This window comes from Corvus brachyrhynchos, unplaced genomic scaffold, assembly GCF_000691975.1.
Source record: "Corvus brachyrhynchos isolate BGI_N302 unplaced genomic scaffold, ASM69197v1 scaffold227, whole genome shotgun sequence".
NCBI classification, from domain to species: domain Eukaryota; kingdom Metazoa; phylum Chordata; class Aves; order Passeriformes; family Corvidae; genus Corvus; species Corvus brachyrhynchos.
This window is the reverse complement of record NW_008239290.1, coordinates 1,820,763-1,837,904: the sequence shown is the minus strand read 5'-3', so window position 1 is coordinate 1,837,904 and position 17,142 is coordinate 1,820,763. Positions and strand designations below refer to the sequence as shown.

Genomic DNA, 17,142 nt, shown 5'->3' with positions numbered 1-17,142 from the left:
TTCCTGCTGTTGCCAATGCCAGACAAAGTCATCCAAATATTCTCCTCTGGCAGTCTGGCAGGCAATGCACAGGCATGGCTGCAGTGCCATTGCAGTGTAACACAGGCAGGGACCAAAGGGAGGAGAAAAGTGAAGAGAATCAACTTTGAAGCAGGTTCCAGGAGAAGGAGGGGCAGCCCTGGCTGAAGCCACCCTGCTTTGCTTTAGGTAAGAGTTTTCCTCAAGGTCACCATGTGCAGTGTCTCTGAGTTGGCCCTGAGCCCAGACAGCCAAACCCCCAGGAAGATGGGAGTGGGCTCAAGACCCTGACACTCCATTTTGTCCTTAGGAATGTCCCCTGCCCACTTCACCAGCCGTTCCCTGAGCTAATGCTCCCTTTTCTTTTTGTTTTTACCAAAGCAAGCTAATGCAAGCAAGGGAAGGACTCCGCAGCAATGCTGACTGCTTTTGCATTGCCAAAACATTTCTCTCCACACACAGTGCTGCAAGAGGTTCCCACATACAGTGTTGATGACCTTACACCTAATGCATTCCTATGTCTGAATCAGAATCCTAGTAGAAATGCTCACTGATATATTGGACACTCTCTTTAAGGCCTGGGAAAGTGTTGCCTGAATATTGGTGGCTGTTCCCTTCACTATGGCATGGACCCAGAGTGTCTCAGAAGCATCTGCACCTTGGGTGCCGCCCGAAGTGTTCTTGCTCAACATCCTTTTTTTTCCCTCCTCTTCCTCCTCTTTGTGGTATGGACAAGCAGTTGTCTTAATCTACTACATCTTAACAGCTTTTTGTCCTGTGGGGAACATTGTTGCTAAATGGGCGTTTCAGAAAGGCATCTCTTATTTTCCATAGGAACTCCTCCCCTCCCACATTCCCCCATTTTTATAGTATTGCTAAAGTGTGAACTCTGATGATTTGTGAAAACCTGGTTTAGTCAGGAAAACTTCAGCCTTACCTCAGTATAACTACTAGGCTTTTCTGGAAGGTGTGAGTAAACTTGAAAATATTTAATTGTTTTTGTATGCCAGAGAATGGGTGAAGACATAGTAGTATTGAGATTAAATCAAAGTGGCTACTTCAAAAAAAGTCTTGCAGACACATCTGTGCGTGTAGATTTTCAAAATTACAGTTAGCACCTTTGTAATAATTTGATTTAATCTAGGGAGGCTACATTTCCAAAACCAGGTGCTAATGCTAATGCACTTACCACAGGTCACCCAAACACATCAACACTCATATCAGCAGCTCCATTGTGTTTTCAAGGACACAACATAAAGGTATCAGCTCTTGAGTCAGAAGTCTCTGGAAGACAGAAGAGGTCCTCAGAGAAATTACTCTGAAGAATTTACATGTCCACTGCAGTTTCCTTGGTGCAAATGCACAAACCCAAACCAAACTGTTCAGGTTACAGTTTGGGAGCAGTTCTGGGTTTTGTGCTGGTACCCAAAAAGCAGCTCATAAAGGCAGCAATGTTTAATCATTCCTGGCCAAGAAACTCCTGTGTTGGCAGATCTGTTGTGCTCTATTCTCATATTTCTTACACCTCTTGGTTAGAGCACAGCTACACTCTATTTCTGCTGGGGATTTTTGGCACCAGGGAAATCCATGTGGTATAGGAAGGTTGTTGCAACTCTCCACAACAGCAGCAGTTTTTAAAGCATGCTTGACAGACATATTAGTGGGGTTTTTACATTGACTTATGTAATACTGATAAAAATTTGGGATCTCAATGTTATTAGGGTGCACTATCATTAGGGGACTGCTCTCTAGAACAGTGGTCTCAAACTGTTTTGGTAGTGTACCCCCATCACTAAAAAAATGTTGAGCATGCATCCCCAATATTATTTGTATTTTTCATTTATAAATTATAAATATCTAATATCATTGTGATATATTATGTACATTAGAAAACATAGACAAAATGAAAATTAAAGAAGGATAAGCTAAAGATAAAATTCATTCGTTTTTTTATTAATGGTACAGAATATATTTTCTTGCTGCACCCCAGTGGATTATCTTGCACACCCCTTGAGTCTACACACCTCACTTTCAAAACCAGTCATCTAGAAGATGGGCTAAAACTCAAGAAGAAAAAACATGACAAAAATGAAGAAAAAAAAAAAATTTACCCCTTAGCCTTGAAGTACCTCCTTAATGCAGGTGGTTAAAAACTTTTAAAGCCTGGTCCAAGACTATGGAATTAATTCCCTCAGGAGCTAAGACAATTGCAAACATCATCATCCAAATGTAAACAACGTTCTTTAACCTGCCTTTATGACATAAATACATTGCAACATATACATTAAAGAGAAGCATCCAAATTATCAAAGCGAATCATCCTACAAACGTCTCCCCTGGGGCAGAGGAAGAGAGAACAAAGGAGGTGTTGCTTAATGCACTACTGGAAAGCAATTGGATGTTGCTGCAATGAGGTGAGAACGTGAATAGACTAGCGTGTGATAGAAAACCGAATCTATTGCTGTTTCTACTCAATTTTAAAACTGCACCAGTGTGAATTAAATGTTCATTTCAGGTCAACAGGCATTACATATTTAATTTTTAATTGGGTACTACTTGTTTTTGATTTTTTTTATTGTTTTCTTCCTTCCACAGTGGCATCCTGACTGTAGAACCATGAGTAAATTACTATAAATCATTGACTCTAGCTGTGTCTGGCTGTAAAAGAACCTAATTTCTTGAATTCACTTCAAGAGGCTTTCTTGGGTAATATTTCAGTACAGCTGGATTGCTTTGTTGGCACAGCTTTAAATATAGATCAACCTTTAAATTGCTTGCTTTCAAAATTGGTTCAAATCAGTATTCTGAGTTGTAAATTGAGTTAATACACAGGACAGTGAATCCCAGCCTTCCTGGAGGTACAGTACTGTCTTAACTAAGGGTGACATTTATTTCATCTTTGCTGCCTGGCTAACTCCCCTAGGTACTGCATGAGGTGGGATGAAGCTGGAGTCAAGAATTTCTCTGCTCCTGTGCCCTTTGCACAAGGGAAAGTACTAGAAAACATAGGTTGCATGCTCCCACCCCGTTTATATACAAGTCATTTATCCAGAATCTGTTTTCCAGATGCATGCAGGAATGGGAAGAGACTAACTTCGTACTTCATCCAATGCTTTCCTGATTATGACAAGAAAGCAGTCTAGGTTTTTGAAGCAATTAGGGCTGGCTAGAAACTTCTGTTCTACATTGGAAAATGTACTTTCTGGGGAAAAAAATTGAAATTTTAGACGCAATTTTTTACTTTGTGATGCTATGTCTATTTGGCTGGAGTTCCTCAGAAATGACATCTCTTGCTGCAGCACAGGGTTTTCCCTCTGACTGCCCTGGCTGGTATGTTATGAAAGATGTAGTTTGACCAGCTTGCTCTGCCAGTGGGAAAGAATGGGACAAATTTACTTAAAACAACAAACTCTTTCTAACTATGGAGTTAGACTGCAATGGAAAATGAAAGTTTAACACTGAGATGACTGGAAGCAAAGATTTTTAGCATTGTTTCAATGTGATTTTCTACCATGATGTTTCCTAACCTAAAGCTTTGGAATTAATGTCCTGTGCTTCTCCAGGAAGTACCTTGAAACATGACCTTTAAAAAGTTGAATACAGCTATTGATATATTTGAGTACAGAAGAATAATGATTGGTGGAAAATACAAACAACTTTTTTGACCAGTATAACAGTAGATAAAACGGTGGCAGAATTTGTATGTTAATAGATTCAGAGAATCACAGAGCGATTTGGGCTGGAAGGGACCTTAAAAATTGTCCAACCCCCCTGCCATGATCAGGCACATTTTCCACTAGACCAGGTTGCTCAAACCCCCATCCAACCTGGCCTTGAACATTTCCAGACATGGGGGAGTTCACAACTTCTCTGGGCAACCCGTTCAAGCGTCTCATCACGCTCATCATAACAAAGTGTTTCATGGTATCTGATCTAGACTTCTCTCAGTTCAGAAATGTTGCCTCTCCTCCTGTCACTCATAGACTCTGCTAAAAAGTATCTCACCAACATTTTTTTGTAAGCCACTTCTAAGCATTGAAAAGCCACATTAAGGTGTCCCCAGAACCTTCTCTCTTCCAGACTGAACAACCCCAGCTCTCTCAGTCTGTCTGCATAGGAGAGGTGCCCCAGCCCTCTGATCATCTTCGTGGCCTCCTCTAAACCCACTTTAACAAGTTTATGTCTTGCCTGTTGCTGAAGTCTTATCCTTGGTGATTACTAAGTGTTTTTTTCATGTAGGAAATGCAGGAATGTCAACTGTCTTTGGGATCATAAAACAGGATGAAAAGGAATAATGACACTTCCCAATTTCCTGAAGGAAGGGGAGTCTGAATTTAGCTTGATGCAAAACAAGATCTTCCTTTACAAGTTTTGCATAAACCTATCACTTAGCTTTTCTCTGGTATTAAATGCTTCTGAAGCTGATCTGAGTATAAAATAGGGCATTTTAGTAACATTTCCATAACATGATGTGTAATAGCTCAGGAAGTATACTAGCAACTTGCCTCTTGTCCACTCTTTTATAAATAATGCATGTTTTGTATCAAAGCCAATATTTTAAATCTACAACAGACATAGAAGGCACAAACAAATGTTCATGTGGGAAAACAAAAATGCAGGATTAACTCTGTTGGTATGAACTATTTGAATCTTGAATATATTAAACCTTATTTCTGAGAAACTGTTAACTTTGAAAGTAAAAGGTTAAAGTAAAAAATAAGCTGTGGTATGATGGCAAGTAGACTGAAAGATTTGTGATTAGAAAAAGTATGACTTTCTAGTATTCTAGAAGTGTGCCTGAAGAAATCAGTGAATATTATTGAGAGTTACCATATTGCTCAAAGTGCTGTTACAGAAACATGTCTTCTTTCTTTCTTTTTTTTTTCTGAAATTCTTGGCCAAAACATCACCACTAGCCTTATTTGGTTACATTCCTTGATTTACAAATGTGCTTGATGAATTTTTCTACTCTTTCAAGTGAATTAATTAATTGGTGCTTGTGCAATGTTCTCAAGACAGAACTACCTACAATGAACTACAGTAACCCATAAGTGCTGCTGAAAATCTAATTAAAATTCTATTTTTCATAACCAATCTGCAAATGACCCTCAGTATTAGTAGGATTTTACACAGTGCAGATTTTGCCTCAGACTTCTGGACATTCAGTCATTGCTGAATGTTCCTGCAAATCTAATATCAATTTGGCCTTTACCCTCATCTTAAAAGGAAATCATATTGTCAAGTTATACAAGCAATTAAAAACATGCAAAGTTTCCTACTCTTGTTCCTCCACCTCTCAGCAAAGGTGGTTTTGCACTTATTACCAGGAGGCTTTTGGCTTATGTGTGCAACCCAATAGACACAGATGCAGACTGAGTACCTTGAACTGCAGCTAAGCACAGCTGTTGGTGGAGCTAGAAGCACAGGCACAGAACATTCTAGTATTTCATGGCCTGAAGAGCATGTTAAACCAGCAGTGCTCATGGGAAGAAGAGGACAGCAGACCCCTTAGCTACTCCCTGCTCCCCTTCCCCTCCAAATACACATATCCTTGGGCATTGTTGTTGATGATATTAAATAGCTCTTAGTATGGTCCTACTGTTAGGTTCAGGAAGAATAAAATTGCAAATCTGAGTGTCCTGTTCCAATTGTACATTCAATGGCATGAAGTATGGGTAGATATTGACATTGCTGAAAACAGGCCAACACTTAAACAGGCAATGTCTCAGCTGCACTTTGATCCCACTGAATGTGAAGTACCTTAATCACTTAGCATGTGGACTCACAAAGTTACTCTGATGTTATCACTCAATGTCCCAGTCTGTATCATGGGATAAAGCACACATGTTGCTGTTTACATAGTTTACAGCAAGTTTTCAGCCCCATGTCTTTAAAAAGTGACTGATGTTTCACTGTAGTACCCACATCTGACTTGCCAACCTTCCAGGCAGCAACAGCAATGTGCTCCTGAGCTGGGAAGGTGTTCCTAGCAGACTCCTCCAACGTTAGACTATTGAATTACATGGTTTGCCTATAAGTTCTGAAGATGCTGTTAACTCTGTCAAATTTTCAGTACAGTGGAACTGCACTTCTCTGGGGTTATGACCCTACACCACAGCTGGGAATTAGCATGGACAAAAATCTCACAACCTCCATCTGATGTCTTCAATCTGTCACATTACCAGCAAACCCATTTGACTTGCCTTCAAAGGTCAGGTGTCATTGCTGACACATCCTCTTCCTGTCCTGGATGTCTGATTTAAATCCTTACGAGATACCAGGATAGCAACATGCAGGAACAGATCCGTTTCCTGCCTGGATCCATGTAGGACAGCAGGGAGAACAGAGGAGTGATGAGCTTGCAGAGTGTGTCAGCAAACACTGATGGACTTGGAAACTTCTGCCTTGGGGTCAGCGAGGGTAGACAAGATTTCTCACAACTAATATGCTCTAGCTGTTCTTTCATCTTCCCCTCCCTTCCTTTTCTTTTTCTTTTTTTTTTTTTTTTTTTTTTTTTTTGCTGTGGGCTCTTGCAGAATGGCTTCAGCACAGCTGGCAAATAATATTTTATCTGTGGCATCCAGCATCTACACTGGGCATGTGTGGCGTGCGGGGTCCCAAGCAGAGTGCCATGTCTCTCAAGAAGAGTTTTGGCCATTGAATCAGACCACTTGTGGTTCAACTCAGATGGTATCACAAACTGGAAAAATTTCTGTATGAAATTGTCCCTCAACATCCTTGTCCTAGGATTTCCTGCAAATAACGTGGTGCCCTAGGGTAGACAGAGTAGCTGGTTATAGACTTTGTGTGTCTTACTGCTGTAATTCTTTGTCTTCAGTTTTCTTGTTTCACATTCTGGCATCTGTGACACTTCTTAGCATTGACTGGTTTCTGCTTTTCATCTTGCTCACACCTTCGGCTGTTGAATGGAGCTGGAGAAAGTCCAGGCTTCACCAGAGTGCCTAATTCTTCAAATCAAATCCATCTTTGCAGGTTTGGTTTTGGCTTTTATTTTTGGCTAATGAAAATAGGAATACCAACATTGCTAACAGTGATGTTTGTTATCTTCACAAAATTGTTTCTACCTTTCTTCCACTCTTTTCCAAGGTCTTTCATTTTCAGTCTTCTGTTGTGCACATGCATTTTGTTGCATTTTTAACTGTTACTCTTTTTTTTCTGCCTGATCTCTTGTTCTGTTTACAGCCTTCATCAAAGAATTTGTCCTTTATGTTTTAGTGGGTTGTCCTGGTCCCATATCCAGCAAAATTCTAATAAAGTCTTCTGCAAGCTGAGTCAGTGTAACAGTCTCAGTCTGTCCCCTGCAAGGGATCCTGGCTAAAAGATCTTTGTCAGGAAGTGATTCCTGTGTCCCAGCTGCTCCAGTGTTTGAGATACTCCCCAGACACCTTCTCAGTTTTGTGGCCATCTCAGTTCACATGCAAAGATGAACCTGGACATGTGTCCTGTGACAGTTTTTCTTCTCCCTGAACAAGTTCTTCTACACCTTTCCTATTTTCAGAGTCTTACCCTTGAAAGGAAACCAACTTTATTTTTGTATGTGTATCTGAATCTTTTCTGTCTTGCCTTTATCTTCTTCACCCAGTGGGAAGATGATTTCTTCCCTTCTCCAAGAATCTGTCATAGGCTGAACAATCATTGTGTAATCTTCCTTGCTTCCTCTTCAGGTTAGAGTCTTCACAGTTTTCAATCTTTCTTCTATGCCATTTCCTTTCAGAAATCCCCCTGAGCCAGACTTTCTTTCAAAATATTTTACTGAAGATGTGATTGCATTTTATTTAGAGTACTCCCTTAAATGAATTTCTCATTTATTCATAGCCTTCTCAATCTTTCAGCTGTTGCCATCTGTCATGGGCTGCTTATGTCCACCTTTCCCTTAGCTAGATAATATCTTTTATTCATATATCCCATCTTACATTTCTAACTAGTCTGTCTCCATGACCTGCACTGATGAAGCTTTCTCTGTGTGGTTATGTTCCCTCTCTTTTCCTCCCTTCACAGACATTCCTCTGATATAACTCACTCCAGATTTTCTTACGGCTATTTTATAGGCTGTTAGCACTTGAGTTTTCTTTTATTTTCTATCATTCACATGAGCTCTTCTACATATTTTTCATTATTTTTCACAAAACATCTGGCTTCCCTAAAATCTGTACGCTATAAGCCATTTAAATAGTTAGCTGTTGTAGCACTACTATCCGCAGTATACTCGCACAGTGAATATCCTGCATTTGAAGTAAAATGTTTGCATGATTTGCAAAGGCTTTGACTCTTAAACTTGTAAGCTGTCGTCCATTGTCTACCACTGCCATTATCAGTGTGCTATTTCTGGCAAATACCTTGACTATGACGTCAATTATATGCTCATCAGCTGTGTCATGTTTCTGGATAGAAGAAATCATAACTTAGAGACAGCAAGTAAATTTTTTCCACATGCAATCACAGACCAGACAGCCTCACTGCAAACTGTGTGGTCAAAGCAGGGTCAGCTAGAGCAGGTACCCCAGGACCCCTGGAGTACCCCCAGTAACTGGCCTCAGCTGGGGCTTGTGCCTCCCATCACAGCCCTCTGAGCCCAGGTTGTGACCAAGGGACAAATCTGCATACATCAGTACAAATACTTTTTCTAGAACCTTACACAACATCGGATTCTGGTCTTTGCTCTAACTTTTTCCGAGTAACACTTGGTAGTAGCAAAATTTTATCCATTTTCTATTCATCTGCTTCTTGTAAATTTGTGGGTTTTTTTCCCCATAATTTCTACACTTGTATTCAGTATTGTTTTTTCTTGTCCTCATGGGCCTGTCTGGCTGTGGTGAGTGCTCCGCTCCTGAAACCAAGGAATCAGGGTAATTTTGCTGGTACCCAGAATGTCCTAACTGGAATATGAGACATCCACATGCACTGATGGATAAAGCATGGGGTCTACAGGACAGCCATGCCCTACTGGAGGAGTAGATATGGCAGGCAGAACTCATAGGACACTCTGAGGGCATTAAATTACTTATTTATGCAACTGAATTGAGTCTCTATTAATAAATCCATGTTTTTCAACCCTTCCCACTTGCTGAAACGACTACAAGCATTTCTTTCCCAAAATAACTGTTTTCCCACACTCTATATTATATTAGTAGTCTAGAGTCAGCACACCTAGATTTTCTTTGCAGAGTCTGGACTGTAACTGCAGATACCAGAACAACCTGCCTGAAGTTTTGGCAGAAAATAATTTTAGTCTTGTAAATATAGCAGCTGTGGGGAGCTGGTTGCTGCTGATCTGAGCCTGTTTCCAGGCTACAGGCAAGTCTTTATCCTGCTTCTGGCAAAACAATCTTCTTGCTTGTGAAGCCTCTCCCTAAGCTTTCACTTTTGCTCTAGCTGCATATGCTGTGTATCAATCTGTGGTTTGCTAATTTAAACTGCCATTTGTTTATCTCCTTTGTCCTTCAGAATTTGCTCTGGGTCTTTTGTCAGGCTGCAGTGCACACATGCCTGCTTTGTGGAGAAAAAAATTTAAATCCAGGTTTAAGTCAAGAGCTTTTTTGTTTTTGTCTTGATTCTCTCCATATTGCTACAGATGACATAGATCTTCTGAGGGCACTGAACCAAGAAGTAGCTAATCTGTTGTAAATGGCCTTAAAGTGTTGACTCTTCTATGTTTGCATGTGTATCTGTATGTATACACATATATCTTAAAGAAATATTACATATATAATATATATGTTTTTATTCTAAATTCAGTATTTGTAGGTCTGTAGTGTATTTGAGGGTATGTCATGTCAAGATCTTCTCTCCCTACATCTGCATTGCTGGTCTATCCTCTCCGCTCTCTGGCTGCCATCTGAGAGGAGGTGGATCCTAATGGACTGTCCTGCTCACCTCTCACATGCTAGGGAATGGGTGGCAGATCACAGAATCATAGAAACACTTGTGTTGGAAGGGACCATCTGGTTCCAACCCCCTGCCATGGGCAGGGACACCTCCCACTAGACCAGTTTGCTCAGAGCCCTGTCCAACCTTCCTTGAACATTTCTAGGGATGGGGAGCCCACAGCTTCTCTGGGCAACCTGTTCCAGCGCCTCACCACCCTCACAGTAAAGAATTCCTTCGTAACCTCTAATCTAAACCTACTCTTTCAGTTTGAATCCATTTCCCCTGTCCTGTCACTATATACTCTTGTAAATTGTTGGTGGCCAAATCTCAGCCTAACTAAGGACAGGCACTAAAACCCCCACTAGCCTGGTAAAGCAAAAGCAAAACAGGAAGGTGTGGTGAGCTGTGATGGCCTTTGTTCCCCCACTTCTCTGTATGGCAGGTATCTGTCCCAGACTTGCCTGGAAATGACAGAAAGGATCATATGGGAAGTTACAGCAGGGTTTGCTGTCAAACATCTTTGCTGAGGAAATACAGTGTTGATAGGCTAACAAGAATGGCTTCAATAAGAATCTGTTAACACAAGCCTGAAGCTAAAGCTGGGCTTTCAACATAAATCAGCTGATATAAAACCTTTTAGCATATTTATGTCAGAAGGGCTCCTGTAGTGAAAAAGGAAAAAAAAAAGAAATGTTTGCCTGATCAGCTTCCCCTTCTGTAAATAGAAGAGGTCACTACTTGTATAATTAGAACTGAGCACAGGATGTATGTTGGCATACAAAAGCAATAAATCTAAGGAAATAATACATATTTACTCTGAATCTCTGCTTAGAGAGAGGTTTAGGTCACACACTTCACAAGGTTTTCTTGTCTGGAGTGAATGGCAACAGATTGATAGGACAGAGGGATTTCTTTACCACCAGTAGACACACATTCTTGTGTACAAAACAGGTGTTGCCCAGAGTTCCTGTAAATAAAGGAAGAGCTTCAAGATCTTTCTGACTGGAAAAACATAAGGCCCTCGAGCCTGATTTTCCCCTGTAATGACAGAAGGGGGGTGAGGGCTACCCAATCCCACTGCCCTGTGCCACAGCCTCAGTTGTGACACTGTTGTGAAGAAAAATGACACCAGATTCATTTCTCTCAGTAGCAGCAGCCATTTTGCTGCTCTGAGCTGTTCTAGTGAGTTATAATTTGAGGTCCAGCATATCCAACCACCTGCTGTGCTGCCCTTCTTTTGCCATGAAATACGTGCTGAGCTGCTGAGGGTGAAACTCTGGTCTTCTGCATTCTTGCAATTTTTTAAGTGGAAAGTTGTGAACTGTCCTGGCTGAGATTTGGAGGTAATCTTCCACTACAGTTCCCTTCAGCAAACTGTACAGTTTTAATACCAAGTAGCTGACAAAGTGGTTGTTAACAGGGCTGTAAAAATGGCCTATGTGTTGCAAAGGCAATACAGTACCAAGAATTTGAGACCTTTTCTTACAAAGACCCTCAGCCAACAGTCATCTTAGGGAAAAACATCTTTGGTAATGATCAAGGCTGAGCAAAGCCATCCCAGGGGGTCCCAGGGGCAGTTGGCTCACCAGGCTGGTGCCACCCTGGCCAGCACGGCAGCTGAAGACAGGGACTCAACCCCCGCAGTGGATTTGGTGAGAAGGAGTTGCAAGGCCATATATTACTGCTTTGCTTAGAAGACGACAGCAGAGCCTGGAACATTTCAATTTCTCTTTATGTATACAGGGCATGAGCGTGAGCCACAGACAAAATGGTCTTTATAAGGCAACGATTCTGGGGTGTCCAGGGCAGCACTAAGGGGATGATCTGTGCTCTGCCACAGCGCAGCCACGGCCAGGTGGAGGAACCTCGTGTTCCCCACGCTCATTTCCCCCCCCTAGGTAAAATGGGGGGCTGGGTGTGGTGATGGTAGTGGGAGCCTGTGCACAGGCACCAGAGCAAGGTGGGAGCATTTGAGGGGAGGGGGAGCTCAGGGTCCTGCAGATCAATGTCCTGGCAGCCGCTGTGCAGAAGGAGCCAAGACTGGGTTGTAGCTGAGGGAGGATGAGAGAAAAGTAGTTTGCAATCTAAATTCTTGGCAGCAGCAGAAGCTGCATAAAATGCTGTCAGCGTTGCTACGGCAGTGGTCTCTGAGCTGCGCAGAAGCCAGGATCCCCACCTGGGATTTGGAGCTAAATTCTTCCTAAATGACTGGCTTGCTGTCTTCTGCCCTTAGTGCTGTGGCCACTTATACAGAGGGACAGCATAGGGCTCTGCTGGAACCATTTTTTGCCCCAACAGGTTTGGATTGGTCACAGTAGCAAAAGGCTACAGTCTTTTCTCAAAGCGATTTGGTATCAGTCACCCTCAAAGTTTGCTGTCCTTGTTATGTGGGCATGGTTGCTCTGCATGCATCCATGCTCTGGAGCTGCATCCTTCCTCTTGCATGCCCTGAGGAATTCTTTCTGACATACTGAGTCCAGAGGTACAGACTATCTGGGGGTTTTTTACCCAGAAGATAATGCATGCTTTAAAAAGAAATCCACCTTGCACCAGAACAGAGACATTTTTACTGAATTTCAGGCTGTCCTGGAAGTCTACAAAAGACAGAAGAATGTTACACAGAGAATTTAGTACACATTAAAGTGAAACAAAACCCAACAAACTATTCAAGATCTGTAAGCAGTAGTAACCATTTAATGAGATTTACTTACTATGTTTCAGCTCTCTGAGGCAATGTAATATAGCTGCAGCTAAATCTGAAGTTTTATGTCTTCCTCATGTTGAGAGGCTAAATGCATTACAACAGTATTCTGCCAAGCCTGTTTTGGATGATAAAGGCAGCATATGAGACCTGGGAAGTGCAACAGGGCTGCTTGGCTTCAGACAGCACAGTTACATGGACAGAGAAGATGTTAGAGCTGGTGCATTGTGCAGTCAAGGAAGGACTCTATGTTTGAAACAGTCCCCATCACTCAGCAATAGCTGGCTCAAGCAGATATGCTAGAGATGAAGTGGTTGGATGCATTCAGTTGTGGTCTTAATGAGCAGTAAATGGTGTGAAAGATTCTTCATAGAATCACAGAATAAACTGAGCTGTAAGGGACCCACCAGGATCACCAATCCCAGCTCCTGGCCCTGCACAGCACCATCCCCTGCACATCACACCATGTGCCTGAGAGCACTGTCCAAACACTTCTTGAACTCTGTCAGGCTTGGTGCTGGGACCACTTCCCTGGGGTTCCTGTTCCAGTGCCCAAACACCCAATGGGTGAAAAACCTTTTTCTAATATCCAACCTAAACATGCCCTGACACAGCTTCAGGCCATTCCCTTGGGTCCTGTCACTAGTCACCAGAGAGAAGAGATCAGTGCCTGCCCCTCCTTTTGCCCTCACAAGGAAGTTGCAGACTGCAATGAGGTCTCCCCTCAGTCTCCTCCAGGCTGAACAGACCAAGTGACTTCATCCCCTCCTCATTTGGCTTCCTTTCAAGTCCCTTCACCATCTTCATGGCCCTCCTTTGGACACTCTCCAATAGTCTTACACTGTTATATTGTGGTGCCCAAAACTGCACATGATATTCAAAGTGAGGCCACACCAGTGCAAAGCAGAGCAGGACAATCCCCTCTTTTGCCCAGCTGGTGATGCTGTGCCTGGTGCACCCCAGGACACAGGTTCTAGAAGTCATTGGGGAAAACATAAAAGCCCATTAATACCACTTTCACTGTAATTTCCTGGATTTGCCTGAACTCACTGTGTAACATTAATTGTTCACATTTCTTACTGTAGATTACATGTTCTCTAATGTGATTAAAGTGTCTGTGCATGGGAGTAAAACACCCAGACTGGAAAATTAACCACTATCCAGGTTAGACAATTGAACTCTCAACTTGAGAAACAGGTCAGATTCAGCAGTGTTAGATCTGTACAAGTTCCCAAAGGAGTGAAAACATGAAACAGTTGTCTTTTGTCACAGGAGTTTGTAAAGATTCTGAAAATGGCTCAAGAAAGTTCAGCTCCTGTGAGAGTGAGTCTGGGGTGTTTCATTACTGGGAGGGTTTGATTCTGTATTTACTCATTCTGGTTTTATTACTAACTTCAGGAGAGTTAATCCTGAGCTAGTCCCACACAGGTAACAGCAGAAGCAAAAATTTTTGCAACTCTTGAGACTAACAAAACGCTCCTGAACAGATTAATAGATGTGAGTTAATACTGAGGAGCTAAGAGCTCTTTGCACATGTACATGTAGCAAAGCTTCCTACCTCATTACATGGAAAAGTAAATATTATTCCCATTTTTCCGGTTAGAAGACGGGCATAAAGAGATCCAGCAACCTGCCAAAGGTGAAGGTGGGAATTGTTGGAAGAGCTTGGAATAAGATCTTATTTCTTGTGACTTCTGAGTTCTCTGAGTTCTTAGAGTATGTCAGGACATAGGTCTGCTCTGGTTAAGACTGTGGATAACCACCCACTAACTACCCTAACCCAGGTCTGCTGTGGACTTATGATTGTTTTTCAGTTGAATTACCCAGGATAGTAATGTTAATGCCATCTGGACAAGGACAGATCACACCTGATCAGGAAAAAAAAAAAAAACAACAAAAAAAACAAGAAAGAAAAAAAAGAAAGCCTTTAGGGACAAAACTGCTCCTTCAAACTTCTTTTGAGCATACTTGAACTGGCAGAAGGATTTTTGCACCACTTCAACACCTTTTGTCAGATAGCTGTGAGGCATTTCAGCTGGCATCAGGAGCCCTCCCAGAGGAAATAGCACCCCGTGGAGTCACTGCTGGGTGTGACAGGCCTGGAAGAAAAGGAGCAATCAAATGCCAAGCCTATCTGATGTTTTTTTCCATCTGTTTCTCTACCAGCATGCAAAATGCAACTCGCCACCATCTCAAGGGAAGTAAATTTGTGTGATCACCTCTATGTCTGCATGTCCCTGCCATCACCTTCTTTCAGCCTACTGCCTGCTTTGACCACACTTAATACGAGGATATATGGCTTGACACAAAATTATTTTCCTGCATAACCCAGTATAAATAAGTTACCAGGGAGAGGAGAGAACTGAATTTGAGTGGTCATGAGATCCTCCCTAGTGACTTCGGGTCCTGATGGCTGAATCAAACAGCTGGCAACGATGTGTACCATGAACTGTATTTTATCTATACAAGACAGCCAATCAAGAAATAAGAATCCTCAAGATACAGGACTCATTAGTACACTACAAATGCAACCTGTTGGGGAAGAAATGAGATAATGAATGTAACCAAGAGTGGACTTAAGGTCCACATTGTTTTTCTATCAATATTTCTTTTTTATACTGTTATAATTGTGGGTTGTTTCCAAGCTGCTCCACAGATCTTAGGTTTTAGCCTGTAGTATTGCCCACAGATTTTGAGATAGGAAGGTACTTAATAGTCCAACTGTATGTACTTAATTGTAAGTCAAACTAGCTAACCTATTTACTCAGGAAAATAAGTGTTCAGGAATGTCTTTGCTGATGAAAATCACGTTGTCAACTGAATATGTGTTCCTTCTCCAAGCATAAAGCATTGACATTTTTTAATGCAGAACAAAGACAATCAGACTGTATTTTGAGGGGAAAAAACCCTGAAGTTTGAGAGAGGTATTTTAGGTTACCTCCTTCGCTCAGCACACATGCTCCTATTTTAGGGTTTCTTCAAGAATAAAATGATACTGGAGACACCAATCCTTCTTTTCACTCTTCAATTCCTAAGCAGAAAGAAGTCGACAGACTAACCATGGATGTGGTCTGTGGCCCTACTACCTAATTACAGTGTGTGTCAGCAGCAACACGTACAGCAGCAGTTTTCTGATGTTTGCACATGGGAGAAGGAGAATCAGATCAGACTTTACAGTGACACTCCTTTGCTCTTGATCTGGGGCTCTGCAAACTCTCCATGGCTTTAAGGGTGTAGCTTTCCTTCTTGGTAGTTACTGCCAGTCTTTAACCTCAGTTCAATATACAATATACAAGGTTCAGAGCTACAAATGCTGCTGATATTTCAGTAGGGAGAGGTGCTATGGATGGGAAGGAAGAGAAGGAGAGAGGAAGGAAAAGAGAAATTAGAGGAGTGACAGAGGAAGGGTGGGAGGAAGACTGGTTCACTGTTATTAGATTACAAAGACAAGTGCTTAGACAAGGAAATTATTTTACTGCTTGTGCCACTGTAATTATTTCCCCTCTGTGCATGCTTAGGATGGTGCTGATTTTAATGTCAGAACCACAATTAAAGCAAATAACTCATGTTCTCACTGATAGGACAGCACAAAATGAATTTAGAAGAGAACAAAACTGCAATTGCACAGATCTATTATTTTCTAAGTGCCTGAATTTACCATCCAAGCATCAGTAGTTTTAAATAGCTCGAGTTTACTGAGTCAATGCAGCTTATAGCTCTTGGGATCAGAAGAAGGCAGAGAAGCCTCTCAAGTACAGTGCCAGGAAGCTTCACAGCCAAAGCAGTGACAGCTGGAGGTGGGGATTTGAGACTGCTGTCAGTTTTTAAAAGATTGATGTGTTTGGAGAGCAGGACATCATGTCAGTGGCAGAGAAGAAGCAATCTTTTATCCCATGGTAAGTAGTCTGATGCAGAAAGCAGCACCTGAACATCAGTTCTACTTTGCCATAAGCAAAGCAACCCAGCTTCCAGGCTATCATGAGCATCCCTCTGACCAGCTTTTACTGGTCCCACAGACTTCAATTGCTGCCTGGCTTCCAAAGGTCAGCCATGAGCATGCTCCCCAGAGGGTCCTGCCCAGCTGCTCAAAGCTCTTTTCTGACATGAGCTTCAGTCTGTGGACTACACAGGTTCTTAAAAACACAGCCTCTAGCTCCTATACTTTCAATGACAGTAACTGTGTAAGTTTCAGCTGTGTTCTTCCTGGCACCTGTCCTTGGAGGAGGCTCTGTGGCCATGATTCCAAATGGATCAAGGGGCATAACTTTGTCCCAAATTCTGTTTGTTGTTTGTGAAGGAAGTAAACAGCACACCCAAGCAGACTGAGCTGCTGCTGGGGTGCACACAGTCCCTGTGGTATGGTGTCAGAGAAGAGGGGGAAGTGTCTGAACTCGATTACTCTGCAGTGATTGTACAGAGCGTCTGAGCAATATGTCACATGGATTGGATTGCTTCCCAGGGCCAAGTGCTTGAAATTATGATGAAGTGGCATCTATAATCCACCTCTTGTTTTTGTCCTTCCCACAGAATCTTTC

The 17,142-nt window shown here is 42.0% G+C and overlaps 1 protein-coding gene across 1 annotated transcript in view; it reads right to left on the bottom strand.

The window, feature by feature from the left end:
• Positions 1 to 16,845, bottom strand: part of ZBTB10 (zinc finger and BTB domain containing 10) — a 52,639-nt gene extending 35,794 nt beyond the window's left edge. Inside the window, exons 1-2 of the mRNA XM_008638448.2 lie at positions 16,770 to 16,845; positions 12,415 to 12,500 (exon numbers count right to left, since the gene is read on the bottom strand). Of these exons, the coding sequence (XP_008636670.2) occupies positions 12,415 to 12,500; positions 16,770 to 16,845 (162 nt within the window). The remainder of the gene's footprint in view (positions 1 to 12,414; positions 12,501 to 16,769) is intronic.
• Positions 16,846 to 17,142: the final 297 nt, after the last annotated feature.